Source organism: Erinaceus europaeus, chromosome 6, assembly GCF_950295315.1.
Source record: "Erinaceus europaeus chromosome 6, mEriEur2.1, whole genome shotgun sequence".
In the NCBI taxonomy this organism is placed as follows: Eukaryota; Metazoa; Chordata; class Mammalia; order Eulipotyphla; family Erinaceidae; genus Erinaceus; species Erinaceus europaeus.
The window spans coordinates 55,851,967-55,866,476 of record NC_080167.1 but is presented as its reverse complement, the minus strand read 5'-3'; the positions used below and the strand labels follow the sequence as shown (position 1 = coordinate 55,866,476).

Genomic DNA, 14,510 nt, shown 5'->3' with positions numbered 1-14,510 from the left:
GGCATCTGGAACCTGGTGGCTGAAAAGAGAGTTAACATACAAAGCTGAACAAATTGTTGACTAATCATGAACCTAAAGGCTAGAATAGTGCAGATGAAGAGTTGGGGTTTCTCCATTTTGTAGATAGCTAGTAGTCATATTTTAGTTATATTCCAAAGGGCTGACCCATAGAATTTTTACTAGAATTAGAATTAGATCTTTATTTTAGCAATGTAATGTTAGTAGTAGCATAAAGCTGTTTTCCATATACTATAGATCATAATCCATTAATATGTTATAAAAATTAATGTTTTTTAAAAAGATAGTATTTGTTAGCATGAAACAGAGAAAGAAACCAGAATGCCATTCTGGCACATGTGATGCTAGGGATTGAACCTGTGACTTCATGCTTCCAAGTTCAGCCCTGTCTTCACACCACTGCCTCCTGGGCCCCAGGTAGTAGGGTAGGTTTCAGAGCCTCATCACTAACCCAACTCCCCTGCCGGGGGGTTTTGACTTTAACAAAAGGGTTTTGATATAAGTTGAGACCTATATGAAGTCAGTGCAAGGACTTGGAATAGTCTCATTCTCTCTCTCTCTCTCTCTCTGTCTCATTGGAAGAGAAAGAGACTACAACACCAAAACTTCTTCAGTGTGTTGGGGCTAGGTTTGTCACACACATGACAAACCAGTACACTATCCAGGTGAGTTATTCCACTGGCATAGGAATTGAAATTCTCTTACCTCAGAATGGGAGCTAGGGTGGAGAAAAAGTTTTCTGAGAATGTAGAATAGTCTCATTCATACCTTGTGAAAGTTTGGAATCCAGATTCACATTACCACAGTGACCTTGCATCCTGCAGTCTGGGAAACTAACATAAAATCTGGTTCCAAGTTGATTGCTGAGGTCTTGGATAAAAGTTTGGCAAAATTTATCTGGAGTGGCACAGATTCAGTCCACACACATTTCTCTTCCGTAATAGCTAAAAATGGGATGGGGAGATGGCATAATGGTTATGCAAAGAGACCTATTTCTGAGGCTCCAAGGTCTCAGGTTTAATCCCCCATAAGCCAGAGCGGAGCAGTGCTCTGGTTTTAAATAAAAGCTATATAGCACTAGGAATCTAAACAGCATGGGTAAGAGTTAGCAAATACGGGGGTTGGGCAGTGGTGCAGTGGGTTAAACGCATGTGGCGCAAAGCGCAGGGACTGGCATAAGGATTGCAGTTTGAGCCCCCGGGATCCCCACCTGCAGGGGAGTTATTTCACAGGCGTTGAAGCAGGTCTGCAGGTGTCTGTCTTTCTCTTCCCCTCTGTCTTCCCCTCCTCTCTCCATTTCTCTCTGTCCTATCCAACAACGAACAATATCAACAATGGCAATAATAATGACCACAACAAGGCTACAACAACAAGGGCAACAAAAAGGGGGAAAAATGGCCTCCAGGAGTGGTGGATTCATGGTGCAGGTACAGAGCCCAGCAATAACTCTGGAGGAAAAAAAAAAAAAGAGTTAGCAAATACTGAGGGACTAGATGTTCTTCCGTTTTTTTTTTTTTTTTAACAAATAGAGCTGCCTTGTGACTGTAACATTGACTTTCTCAAAATGATTATAAAAACCAGAGTAGGAATCTAAAATACAAAGATTCTAAGAGTAGGAAAAAGAGTAGAATAGAAAAATTCCTAGAAATTAAAAACTACACACAGGGACTGGCATAAGGATCCCGGTTTGAGTCCCCAGTTCCCCACCTGCAGGAGGTTCGCTTCACAGGCAGTGAAGCAGGTCTGCAGGTGTCTTTCTCTCCCCCCTCTGTCTTCCCCTCCTCTCTCCATTTCTCTGTCCTATCTAACAAAGATGACATCAATAACAACTACAACAACAATAAAAACAAAACACGGGCAACAAAAGGGAAAATAAATATAAAATTTTTTATTTTTTATTTTTTCCTTCAGGGTTATTGCTGGGCTCAGTGCCTGCACCATGAATCCACCGCTCCTGGAGGCCATTTTTTCCCCTTTTTGTTTCCCTAGTTGTTGCAGCCTCGTTGCGGTTATTATTGCCATTGTTGACGTTGCTTTGTTGTTGGATAGGACAGAGAAATGGAGAGAGGAGGGGAAGACAGAGAGAGGGGGAGAGAAAGAGACACCTGCAGACCTGCTTCACCGCCTGTGAAGCGATTCCCCTGCAGGTGGGGAGCCGGGGGCTCGAACCGGGATCCTTACGCCGGTCCCTGCGCTTTGCGCCACGTGCGCTTAACCTACTGTGCCACCGCCCGACCCCCTAAAAATTTTTAAAAAGAAAACTACAATAAAAACATCATTCAATAACTTGCTGTAGGCTAGACCCATCTGAGTGAGAATAATTAAAGTAGATGACTCAAAATTATCTCGAGTGCAGCAGATATAGATACGTTGAAAATGTGAAGTTGAGTCATGAAAAATAGGATGAAAAGGTACATGGTATTTATGAGTCTCAGGTGTAGAGAATAGAAATCATGTGAGAAAACAAATTAATGACTTTAGAATTTTCCCAAATTGATGAAACAGTAAATTACTGAAGTATGAGTGTGAAGCTAAAAGTGATGATAGGTCATGCATAGGAGGTAGTGTAGTGGTAGCTCTTTGGACCTCTAAGGATGAGGCCCCAGGTTCAGTTCCCCATATCATATGACAAAGTGCTGCTTTGGCCTCTCTCTGCCCTTTCTCCTTATCCCACCTCGTGAAATAAGTGATAAGACCTTTAAAAAATGGATCTGAGCGGCAGGAGGTTAAGTAATGACAATAACAACAAGGGAAGCAAAATGGGAAAAATAGCCTCCAGGAGCAGTGGATTTGTAGTGCAGGCACCAAGCCCCAGCGATAACACTGGAGGCAAAGAAAAAAAAATGCATCCACTTCTGGTAGGAGGGGACACAGAACCTTGTGGTATGTATAATGTGGAACTATATCCTGTAATCTTACAGTGTTACAACCCACTATTAGTCATAAATAGAAAATGGGGGAAAATAGATCCACCTTTGTACACTAAAGACGAACTACAGAAAACCAAAGGTCTGAAAGCAGTCAGGGTAAAAGGCAGGAGGCTATTGGCAGTCATCCAGTTGGGAGATGGGCCGGGAAGACCTATCACAGCAAGCAGACACAGAGGTAACTTGGTTTGAAAACTTCTGAAATGTTGAAAAAGAGGGTTTTGAGATGTGAGATGATGCTGAGGTTTCTTATCTGCTTATCTAGACACTTTGTTCAAGACTGGAAACAGGAAGATAAAAAGATTGGGTGCTGCCAAGGCTTTGAAGAGTGGGCCAGGAAAAGCCACATAGTTTAGAGCTTGATTTCGCTGAATTGGAAGTGACAGAGACCTTTTGTGAATACATTGAGTCATGTCATTTTATAGAACCTAGAAAGGCTGGCCATTAGAGTATTTGGGTTATGCAGTCAAATGCTCTACTACTGAGCTATACCCCCACTCTTATGTTTGTAAGTGACAACTGAAATCCTGAAGCTGCAAGCAGTAGGATGCAGGGCAAGAGGAGGTGGTGTTATGTTTTGAAACCTGGGTGGATGAACCTGTTGAAGAAGTGAGGTAGTGAAAGAATGTTGAGAATGTGGAACCAGGAAGAAAGTACCATTTTTTGAGATTTGATCAATTAGGAATCATTGAAGGATCCACTTAATTCTCCCAGTAAGGAGATGTAGTAACACACGAGATTTCACCAGCCAGAGAAGCTCATTGGAGAATCGGTGTTTAAGGTTTTCATTCAGCACTGATCACATAGGTTGCCCCCTCATCTTTGGAAAAAAAAATCTTTGGTGGTGTGGAGGTGGCACAATGGATAAAGCACTGGATTCTCAAGCATGAGGTCCCGAGTTCAATCTTGGGCAGCACATCTACCAGAGTGATATTTGGTTCTCTCTCTCTCTCCTCCTATCTTATTAATAAATAAAATCTCTAAAACAATGTTTGCTGAGTTTTAGAAATGGATGTTCAGATTCTAGTGATCTGAAGATTGGATGAAAGATAGATACTGATCAATAAAAAAAAGCTAGGTAGCAAATGAAGAAAAAAAAAACTTACCCAGTTGTAAGTACTGATCTGTGCAGCAGTCTGCAACTTTAGAAATGTTCTACCAGTTCCCTGTCTACTGTCTTAGTCTTTGCTTCTCTTCTCCAATTACTACTGTGAGGATAGCAAAGCAATTATTGGTGCCACTTTATTGCCTTGCAGTGGAACCTCTTTCTACATTTTTTTTTTCTCAAGTGCCTTTCATTTTTAGAAATGATTTCCTCTATATCTAGCCTCTTTCAATGTTTTCTCATTGTTTTGTCGGTGGCTTCCTAACCCCCTTCCCAAATCCCCAAACACAGTTATTGCTGGGGTTTAGTGCCCATACAACTCCACTGCCCCCGGAGGCCATTTTTCTTTTATTTCATTGCTTTTTAAAATTTTTTATATTTATTTTCCCTTTTGTTGCCCTTGTCGTTATTATTGTTGTATTATTGTAGTTGTTGTTATTGATGTCATCATTGTTAGAACAGAGAGAAATGGAGAGAGGAGGGGAAGATGGGGAGAGAAAGACACACCTGCAGACCTGCTTCACTGCTTATGAAGCAACTCCCCTGCAGGTGGAGAGCCGGGAGCTCGAAACAGGATCTTTATGCTAGTCCTTGCACTTTGCGCCATGTGCGCTTAATATTTCATTGTTTTTGATAGAGAAAAAAGGCAGGAGAGACAGAGTAGAGACACCTGTAGCACTGTTCCACCACTCATGAACCTTTCCTGTGCAGGAGGGAACTGGATGCTTAAAGACTGGGTCTGGTAGTCAGGTGGTAGCGCAGCAGGTTAAGCACAAGTGGTGCAAAGCGAAAGGACCGGCGTAAGGATCCCTGCAAGGGGAGTTGGCTCACAGGCGGTGAAGCAGGTGTGCAGGTGTCTTATCTTTCTCCCCCCTCTGTCTTCCCATCTCTCTCCATTTCTCTCTGTCCTATCCAACAGCAACATCAGTTACAACAATAAAACAGCAAGGGCAACAAAAGGGAATAAATAAAAAGGGCAACAAAAGGAGAAATAAGTAAATATTAAAAAAAAAAAAAAAACCTGCTCCTTGTGCGTGGAAACTTGTGCATTCTGCTGGGTGTGACAACACCCTGTTCCCAGGGGCATTTTCTTGAACAGTCAAGACCATTTAGATTGAAACATTGAAAAGTTTGATAGGGATTGAAGGCATATTACTTTTCTAAATATTTCTTTCTTGCCTCCCAAGGAAGAACATAATGAAACAAAAGTGTGAAGCCATTGTTGGAGCCCAGTGTGGCAATGCTGTATTAAGAGGAGCCCATGTCTATGTACCAGGAATTGTGTCAGCTTCAAAATGTAAGTTTATTGGTTAGGTTTCTTTGTAAAGTGAGGATATCTTACAATGCTCATGTACTTGAATCTTTTCTTTGTGTGTGTGTGTTTTAATATTATTTATTCCTTTTTGTTGCCCTTGTTTTATTGTAGTTTTTATTGATGTCATTGTTGGATAGGACAGAGAGAAATGGGGAGAGGAGGGGAAGACAAAGGGGGAGAGAAAGACACTTGCAGACCTGCTTCACTGCCTGTGAGCTGACTCCCCTGCAGGTGGGGAGCTGGGACTCGAACCGGGATCCTTACGCTTTGTGCCACATGCGCTTAACCTGATACACTACCGCCCAACTCCTTCTTTGCTTTCCTCTTTTCTATTTATTTGATAAAGAAAACCAGAAATCAAGAGAAAGGGGAGCTAGGGAGAGAGAAAGAGACACCTGCAAGCACTGCTTCACCACTTGCAAAGCTTTCCCTCTGCAGGTGGGAACTGGGGGCTTGAACCTGGGTCCTTGCACTTTGTAACATGTGCGCTCAACCAGGTGCGCCACCACCCTGCTCATGCATTTTTAAATGGAAAAATTAAGATTATTACACTCAAATATATTTCATATATTAGTGGGTATTATAATAGTTCTACATTGGGGGTCGGGCGGTGGTGCAGTGGGTTAAGCGCATGTGGCGCAAAGCGCAGGGACCGGCGTAAGGATCCTGGTTGGAGCCCCCGGCTCCCCACCTGCAGGGGAGTGGCTTCACAGGCGGTGAAGCAGGTCTGCAGGTGTCTATCTTTCTCTCCCCTTCTCTATCTTCCCCTCCTCTCTCCATTTCTCTCTGTCCTATCCAACCACGAATTGCGTCAACAAGGGCAATAATAATAACCACAATGAGGCTACAACAACAAGGGCAACAAAAGGGGGAAAAAAAATGGCCTCCAGGAGCGGTGGATTCATGGTGCAGGCACCGAGCCCAGCAATAACCCTGGAGGAGGAAAAAAAAAAAAAAGTTCTACATTAATACTGTCAGTGGGAAATTTATCAACATGTATTAAAAAAGTAGATTGTCACATAAAATTTCCTGTCAATTGCTTTCTTTCTATGTAAGGATCTATGTGATGCTTGTTCAGAGGATCATTGTATTATTAATAGAGCTAGAAATTGAGAAGGGTGATACAGAAAGGCACCTGCATCATTGCTTCACTGCTAGAGAAGCTTCCCCCCGTAAGTGGGGACTGGGGGCATGAACCTGGGTCTTCTGCATGGCAATGCGACTGCTGGGTGTACCACCTCCCAGTCCCTCAGATTATCATTATTGATTAGTAGGCAGAATGTGAGATGTCAGTGAAAAGACTTTTATTTTAAACCAAAACTCTGCTCTGCTTTATGGTGGTACTGGGGATTGAACATGGGACTGTAGAGCCTGAAAATCTTCTGTATAACTATTATACTATCTCCACAGCTCTCATAATGTATTCTTAACTCTATTTCATTCAAAACTTAGGCTGGTACCATGTCACTTGTGAGAATAGCATTCAGAATCTTAACTTTTGGGTGAAACTATATATTTTTTTGAAACTAGGCATTCTTTTTTGCACTGAATCTCCTCTAGTGCTGTGGGGGTCAGAGACTTGAGCCTCGGTCTTAAACATGGCAAAGTAGGCACCTTCCCAACTGGAATTAGCTGGGCTAATTTCCAGGCCCTTTACTTATTTTTTTTTTAATTTATTTATTTATTGTTGTAGTTACTATTGTTGTTGCATAGGACAGAGAAATGTGAGGCGACTCCCCTACAGGTGGGGAGCCTGGGGCTCAAACCGGGATCCTTCCTTCACTTAATTTTTAAACACTCAGCTGTGCATTTTACAACCCATTTTTAATTTCATGTTCATAGAATATGTAGCAGCCTGTTTTCAGACTGTCTAGTTTACCCAAAGCTCAGTGTCCTTAATTTCCTTACTTAGTTGATAATATAGTACATATGCTTTGTATATTACTCATTGGTTTAATGTTTAACTTACTGGACTTGAAATCAAGAAACAAGGGTTTAGATCTATTAGAAAGTTATTCTGTGTCTGGACTTAAGTTGTCTTGTCTGTGAAATAAATTGGTTGCATCAGGGTTTGATAGACTATTGTTTGCTGGCCAAGTCAGGCCCATGTTTCCAGAATAGAGCAGTGTTGTAGCACCTCTCAAAAAAAAAAAAAAAAAAAAAAAAAAAAAAGAAAAGAAAAAGTACAAGCACTCTAAGATCTGGTGTTTTTGAAGACTGCTCTATTTCTTCATCTTCTTAGAGAAGAAAACATCTTTGATTAGATTGAATATTAGGGAACATTCAGAAGTAGAAACTCCTCTAGTTTCTGTTAGGGATTGTGTTGGGAGGATAGAGCCAATTGAGGTGCTTCCTGTCCATTGTTTATCCCTAGAGATTCCCTGACTAGCCTGAAGAATTTCTACCACTCTTCTACCAAAGTGTAGCTCAGTATAATATGATTTTCTTCTCTCTTTAGTTATGAAAGCTGGAGATGTTATATCCGTGTACTCAGATATTAAAGGCATATGTAAGAAAGGAGCCAAGGAATTTGATGGAACTAAAGTGTTTCTTGGAAATGGGATTTCTGAATTCAGCCGCAAAGAAATCTTCAGCGGGCTACCCCAATTGAAGTATGTCATCTGAGTGTTGTTTTGGTGGGGGGAAGAAACATCCTTTTTGTGGGTCAAAAATAAAAAAAACAATGTAGAAAACATATCTAGTTGCATGAAATGAATATTTTTGGTATGAATTCAGTTGGAAAGTAACATCTTTCCATGTTTTTTTTGAAAGATACTGCTTCTGGGTAAAACAGAAAATGTTCCTTTAGTCACAGCGTGGAAATTTTGCTTTCTTTTTTGAATTGTTTTGAGAACTTTTTTTGACTCTGGGGGACAGTATCTTGAAATGGATTAGATGTGCTATTCTGATATTTTTTTATATTCTGATTTTGTGAAAGGAACAGGTTACAATTTGAATAAAAATTAAAAAGATGTAATTAAATTTTTTACTAGAAATCTGGTGTGTGAAGACCCATGGTCAGAAATTGAAAGTAGCACTGGGGATCTAGCTTCATGATAGAATATATATAAAATTCAAATATATCACTTCTCAGGCCTGCAAGATAGCTCACCTGGATAGTGGGCCTGCTTTGTCATTTGAAGCACCCAGGTTAGAATCTGGGGGAGGGGTCGGGTGGTGGGACAGTGGGTTAAGCGCATGTGGCACAAAGCGCAAGGACCGAGCCCCCGGCTCCCCACCTGCAGGGGAGTCACTTCACAGGCGGTGAAGCAGGTCTGTGGGTGTCTATCTTTCTCTCCCCCTCTCTGTCTTCCCCTCCTCTCTCTATTTCTCTCTGTTCTATCCAACAACGAACAACATCAACAGTGGCAATAATAATAACCACAATGAGGCTACAACAACAAGGGCAACAAAAGGGGGAAAAATGGCCTCCAGGAGCAGTGGATTCATGGTGCAGGCACCGAGCCCAGCAATAACCCTGGAGGAAAAAAAAAAAGAATCTGGGGGAAGCTTTAGTTTTATGTTTATCTTTCTCTCTCTTCCTTCTGTCTTTCTATCTGAATGGGGGAAATCATCATCATCATCATCATCACCATCATTATCTAGTTAGAAATAGTGAAGCCCTTGTGAAGACAAAAAGAAAAACAATGTATTGGGCTTGGATTAATTTCTGACCTTTATCCAACCCTCCTTTTTTTTTAAATAGAGACGTAGAGGAAGAACAAGACTGAATTATAGATAACAACACCAAAAACTTCTTCCAGGAGGGTGGGGGCCAGGCTTAAACCTGAGTTGTGAACATTGCAAAGTAATGCAAAGTAGCAAACTATCCAAGCGAGCTATTTCACCAGCCCCTTATCATTAATATTTGGATATACTGAAACCAAATTGAAATATAGCTAAATATAGAAACATTACTGGTTGCTGCTGACTCTTAAGTAAATTCAGTGACAGTCCATTTTCTTGACTTCAGTGTTTCACTTGCATCTTAGAGTTCTGTGGACAGCTCTTAGTCTTTTAAAATTTTTTAAAATTATCTTTATTTATTGGATAGAGACAGCCAGAAATTGAGAGGGAAGGGGTGGGGGGGGAGGGAGAGAGGGAAAGAGTCCTACAACACAGCTTCACCACTTGCAAAGTTTCCCCCTGCAGGTGGGGACTAGGGGTTCAAATATAGGTCCTTGCTCATTGTAACGTGCGTTCAACCAGGTGTGCCACCACCCGGCCCCACAAAGTCTTAAAAACAGTTTATTTGCTTGTTCTTTTTTCTTTTTCTTTTCTTTCTTTCCTCAGGTTCATGTATCAGGTTCCTGGATTCATATATGATGAAATCTTCAGGGTAGTTGTTTTTCATCTCTTATTTTTGCTAAGCATAACCATCTCCATTTGTTTCCATTTTTGCTCCAGAGAACACAACGCCATCCTTTTTAATTGCAGAGTAGTAGTATTCCATGGATTATATATCCATATATATGTGTGTGTGTGTATATATGTGTGTATAATTGATTTTTTAGAGAGACAGAATTTGAGAGGGGAGAGGGAGAGAGAGATAAGCCTGCAACACTGTCTCATCACTTATGAGGCATCCCCCCTGTAGGTGGGGTCTGGGAGCTTGAACTCAGTTCTTGTGCATTCAGCCAGGTATGCTACCAGCTGTCGTTCCCCCTGCCCACACTTCTTTAGCCAGTCATCTGTCAGTGGGCATTTAGACTGTTTTCACTCTGGCTATTGTGCATAATGCAGCTGTGAACATAAGAGTGCAAATTAGTGTTTGCCAGTCCTTTGGGTAAATGTTAGAGTGGTATTGCTGGATCATAAGATAATTCCATTTTATTTGTTTAAGGACTCTCTACGGTCTTTCAGAGGGGCTGTACCAGTTTGCTCTCCCAGCAGCAATGAAAGAGTCCCTTTTTCTACACAACCTCGCCAACACCTGTCATTTCCTGTTTGCTGCTTCTCACAGGTGTGAGATGGAATCTTACTGTAGTTTTAATTTGCATTTCTCTCTTTCTCTCTCTTTGCCTCTAGGGTTATTGTTGGGGCTCAGTGCCTCCACTGCTCCTAGAAGCCATGTTTTCCATTTTATTGACTAGGACAGAGAAATTGAGAAGGGGAGGAGAGGCTAGAGAGAGGGGGGGGGAGAGAAACACTTGAAGACCTGCATAATAGCTTGTGGAGTGATCCTTCTGCAGGTGGGGAACTGGAAGTTCAAACTGGGATCCTTGCGCAGGCCTTGCACTTAGTATTATGTGTGCTTAACTCCCCCCATAGAGCTCTGCTTAACTCAGGCTTCTAGTGGTACTGGGGTTTGAACCTGGAACCTTCAGTGCTACGGGCCTGAAGACCGTTCTTGAAATCCAGCTGAATAGAATCATGGAAATAGATTAGTTTACACTGCTTATCACATGAAATTTTGTACTCTGCATTATTATTTGCAGATACCTAGCCATAAAACATGATTTTTTTTTAAAAGATTTTATTTATTTATGAGAAAGACAGGAGGGGAGAAAGAGAAAGAACCAGACATCACTCTGGTATATGTGCTGCCGGGGATTGAACTCAGGACCTCATGCTTGAAAGTCCAATGCTTTATCCACTGTGCCACCTCCTGGACCATGAAAACATTATTTTTATTATATTTTAATTATAATAGTTATTATTTGCAGATATATACCTATAAAGCCTGTCTCCTTGCTCACTGCACAGAAGGGCAATACTGAGCAAGGGACTTTCATAGAGGAAAGATTATTTAATTCCTGGGGGAGTAGGGGGCACACCTCCCCAGGAGAATGGACTGTTGACTGAGTGCAGGCATGTAAGCATGTAAATCATCTGTAGTTTGAGACCTCAAGAACAGGGAGTTCACATTTAAGTTTTTTTTTAGAAAATGATTTTCCTTTTGATTAGAAAAAGACAAAGAAGAGGAATGGTGTTTACTTTTGAAAAACAGAAGAAATAGTTTTCTTGTAACCTGGGCCCTCTTTGCCCCTCAGTTAAAATGATTACTATTTAAGACTGGGGAGGGAGTGTGCAGAACGTTTCTATCCGGGGTCATTCTCCACTAGCAGTGCTACAGAAATAGTTGCAAAACAATACAGTGACAGTGGATGGTGTGCTGGACTTGCATGCATGAAGTCCCAGAGATCTCCAGCACCACATATGCCAGAGTGATACTCTGGTTTTCTCCTCTCCCCTCTTTTATAAATAAATCTTTAATCCTATACCTACACAAAAACTTTTTTTAGATTCTTTGTTATAGCATTTTAAGTTAAATCATTTATTTTTTATATAGGACAGAGAAATTGAGAGAGGAGTAGAAGATAGGGAGAAAGATAGATACCTACAGACCTGCTTTACCACTTGTGAAGCAACCCCCCTGCAGGTGAGAAGCTGGGGACTCGAACCTGGATCATTGCATGGGTCTTTGTGCTTCGTACTATGTGCGCTTACCTGGTGCACCACCACAGTCTCCCTGGCCCCCCTTAAGTTAAATTCTATAAGCAGGTAGATATGCTTGTTTTCACTCACATACCCAAGGGGGTCCAACACTAGGTGGGAATGGGTTTAGGAATGCCAGCAGGTAAATATTCGTTTGTTTATTCAGGGGACTAAAGTCCTGTAATTCAGAAAGTCATTTAAATTGTGTGTAGAGTCATCAAGTCTTGGACCTCAAGGTGTTTAATAATGGGCCTAGCAGCAGGGGAAATAGCTCAACTGGTAGAGCTTCTAACCTTCATGCCTGAGTCTTCCAGTTTGATCCCAGCCACCACATGTACTAGAGTGGTATTCTGGTTTGTGTGTCTCCTTCTCTGCCTCGTTTGATACTCTTTCTCATGTGTAAATAAACCCTTAAAAAAATAGGTCTGGACTAGGAATGGTGCTGATGTCGTGAGCAAGGTTAGCAACAGAGGAGTAAGTGTGAATTGTGAAGCTGTGTCATTTGAGAAGTTTCATTTGTGTATTTTCTGTTCTCAGACATAGGGACTGTCTGACTAGATCAAGGTTTGATTCGATCCTGTCTGGATCAAAGATTGAAGAGTCTTTAAAATGCACATGAAAGGTATCAAGTGGTAATCAAACAGCTGAGAGAAGATGGAAAATAGGAGGAATGGGGGTAGATACAGCATAATGGTTGTTCAAAGAGACTCATGCCTGAGGCTCCAAAGGCCCAGGTTCAATCCCTACACAACCATAAACCAGAGCTGAGCAGTGCTCTGGTTTAAAAAAAAAGGAAAGGAAGTAGGAGAAAGGAGTCTGATACCCATTACAGGAATGAGGGAGTTGATAGTGTAGGGGAGAAAAACACTTCATAGTGTAGAGGAGAAACATTTTGGGGGACCAGGTCGTGGCGCACCTGGTTAAACACAAACACTACAGTGTGCAAGGACCCAGGTTCAAGCCCCTGGTCCCCACCTGCAAGGGGAAAGCTTCATAAGTGGTAAAGCAGGGCTGATGGTGTCTCTCTATCTCTATCTCCCCATCCCCTCTCAATTTCTCTCTCTACCCAATAATTAAATAAAAAAATATATATTTTATTTATAAATATATATATGAGAAACATTTTAGCATGTGGATTGTGTTGAGTTGAAAATAAGATTCTGGGGTTAGAAGGTAGCTCAGAGGTAGGGCATTTGGGAGAGTCCTGGCACAGGGGAATCTCTGGCAGTGTCTTGCTCTGTATCTGACTGTGGGAAAATGGCTCTAGAGACTCAGGGAAGTCGTTGACCTTTTCCTTAACTGATTGGAAAGATTTACGTTGAGGATTTGTTCCAGAAAGTGATCTGCTGCCCTAGATAGCTCTCATGTAGTAATTGCTGGTGTGGTAAACAGAGGAACCTAGTAAAGTCTGATCAAATCTCTCTGCCTCCCATTTGTTTTGGTATGACCCAGCAAACATTTGCTCACTGAGCATTTGCTTGTCTTGTGAATTGTCTTCTCTCCCTCTGAACGCCCAGAGTTCTATCCCTTTCTCCCGAGTTCCGGGTGGCAGTTGTCTGGTTGCCAGAGAGCTACTAGTACTGATGCGGTTTCCATACAGACTGAATTAAACGGGTTCTCCTCTTAGGCCTACACTATGTAATTAAAAGTTGACTAGACAAAGAGCCTAGAAGGGTAGAAGAGCATTTACCCCACCTCTTCAGTTGTCACAATACAGGATAGCTTTGAGTTGTATCCTTCATAGTAAACTGGTTACAGTAAGCAAAATGTTTTCCTAAGTTATGAATTATTTCTACTGACCTTATCAGATCTGAGGGGTGGGATTTGTGGGAATAGCCCCTGTTTTATAACTAGTCAGTTAGAGCTGGGGGGATGCCATAGTGGTTATGCAAAAATACTCATACCTGAACCTCTGAAGTCCAAGGTTCTGAGGCCCAGCACCATGATAAGAGCAATGGTCTAATCTCTCTCTCTCTCCGCACATGCACACACACACACACACACACACACACACACACACACACACACACACACACACCCCAAAACATTAACCCATATCACTCCAGCCAGTTAAAATGTATTAGGATGTGCTTCTGGAGTGTGGTTAGGGTCACTGGACTGAGCCTTTGAACCTGTTGCTATGCCTAGGTTAGTATCAAAATTGACTGTGGGACACCAGAGGACTGGAGACTTAGTGATAAAACCCCTCACACATTAGGTATCAGAAATGAGCCCACCTGTTTGTCTCAAGTAGGGTGCACACCATTCATGCAGATGTTTCTCTGCCACCAGTCCTTGAGCCATTAACTGAACTTGTCTGCTGTGCTATATCTGCAGACTCTGTTCTTGTTCTTTCTACTCTCTTTGTATTTGGTTTATATCTTGACTTTTTTTTTTTTTTTAACCAGAGTATTGCTTCACTCTAGCTGTTGGTGCCAGGGCGAGGACTTGGAACATCTCATGTCTTGTGCTCTGCTGCTCTAAGCTTCTTGGCATTCTGATGTGTGCATGCCCTCCCCCCATTTCTTCTAGTGATTCACTCCTCTGGGACGACTTTTTCTCTCTCTGAGAAAGAGATGGAGACAAAGAAAATGGTGAAAGAGACCACAGCACTGAAGTATGGTCTGATGTGGTGGGGGCTGTGCTTGAATCTAGGTTGCACAAATGGTAGAGTAGCACACTGTCCAAGTGCACTCTCTCTTCTTCT

General features: G+C 41.8%; 1 protein-coding gene across 3 annotated transcripts in view; it reads left to right on the top strand.

The window, feature by feature from the left end:
• NSUN6 (NOP2/Sun RNA methyltransferase 6) overlaps positions 1-14,510 on the top strand; it is a 50,575-nt gene that overhangs the window by 12,589 nt on the left and 23,476 nt on the right. For all 3 annotated transcript variants that reach the window (XM_007526701.3, XM_060192249.1, XM_060192248.1), the window contains exons 4-5: positions 5,238-5,347; positions 7,824-7,977. In XM_007526701.3, coding sequence (XP_007526763.2) covers positions 5,238-5,347; positions 7,824-7,977 — 264 coding nt within the window. The remainder of the gene's footprint in view (positions 1-5,237; positions 5,348-7,823; positions 7,978-14,510) is intronic.